This window comes from Puntigrus tetrazona, chromosome 12, assembly GCF_018831695.1.
Source record: "Puntigrus tetrazona isolate hp1 chromosome 12, ASM1883169v1, whole genome shotgun sequence".
Classification (NCBI taxonomy): Eukaryota; Metazoa; Chordata; class Actinopteri; order Cypriniformes; family Cyprinidae; genus Puntigrus; species Puntigrus tetrazona.
Genome location: NC_056710.1, coordinates 20,198,246 through 20,199,230, shown reverse-complemented (window position 1 = coordinate 20,199,230; position 985 = coordinate 20,198,246). Strand labels below are relative to the sequence as shown.

The 985-nt window shown below is 41.4% G+C and overlaps 1 protein-coding gene across 1 annotated transcript in view; it reads right to left on the bottom strand.

Moving 5' to 3' along the window:
• The window catches only part of LOC122355354 (dedicator of cytokinesis protein 1-like), a 61,773-nt gene that overhangs the window by 21,885 nt on the left and 38,903 nt on the right, over window positions 1-985 (bottom strand). Inside the window, exon 31 of the mRNA XM_043253523.1 lies at window positions 288-366. Coding sequence (XP_043109458.1) covers window positions 288-366 — 79 coding nt within the window. The remainder of the gene's footprint in view (window positions 1-287; window positions 367-985) is intronic.

Genomic DNA, 985 nt, shown 5'->3' with positions numbered 1-985 from the left:
AATATAAATTGTCAATTGGAAATTCGTTAAAAATTCAATACTGCAATTTAAAAGTTCAAAGTTATTTCAGCTGAAAAAAAGCAGCTTCAGATTTTCAGAAAGTTTGAAGGATTGAATGCAAGAGAAAACAAATTAACAAATAAATGAATAAATAAATGCATAAATGCACATGACAGGACTGTCACACTCAGCATATATTATACTATGTTATATTTAGCATATGCTACCTTCGCGTTTGTTCAAAAGCAATACATTAAAAACCAGATCCGTTGAAGTTTACGGCTCACCTGCAGCTCAAAGTTGGTTTGATCGAGGAACTTCTTGCTGAGTACGGCGGCGTACTGATTGATGGCTCGCAGGAAGACTCTGAAATCAGAGAAAAACCACGTTAGCCGCTGTCTGCTCAACGAGAAGCACATTTCGTTTTCACATTTAGATGAGCGTGTTTGTCCTTAACCACGGCCTGTAGAAAATGAACCATAAACACAGCCAGTTAAACACAGAATAACGTCGTTCCTGACACAGAACTACAGCCACGTTCGGCGCGCGGCGAGGAAGCACATAAACTACAGATGATAAATTTAATCACAGGTCTTTAACTCCGCCACACTGAGACCACATTAGGAGGATATTAGAGAGACTTAAAGACGCTCCATCCACTTAGTTCAATAAAGGCCGTCGCTAATGAACTATGAGAGAGAACAAGAAATCTTTATATACTGCGTCACCGCTGAAGAGAAGGAGAAAGAGGCGACGGAGAGGAAGGACGGAACGGAGAGACTCAAATCACTGCAAAACGACAGTCTGCAATCAAACCAAGATGAACAGACTTCCGAGCGCTGAACGTCCAGATCATTTCACAGCTGTAATGTGACAATCTGAGCAGCAGCCGTGTTCATTCGCCGGGTTATACATTTATGTCACGCAGACCTTTTCCTACCATTTCCCAACGGAAACCTGGCAATACATGCCGGCTTCTAAAAAC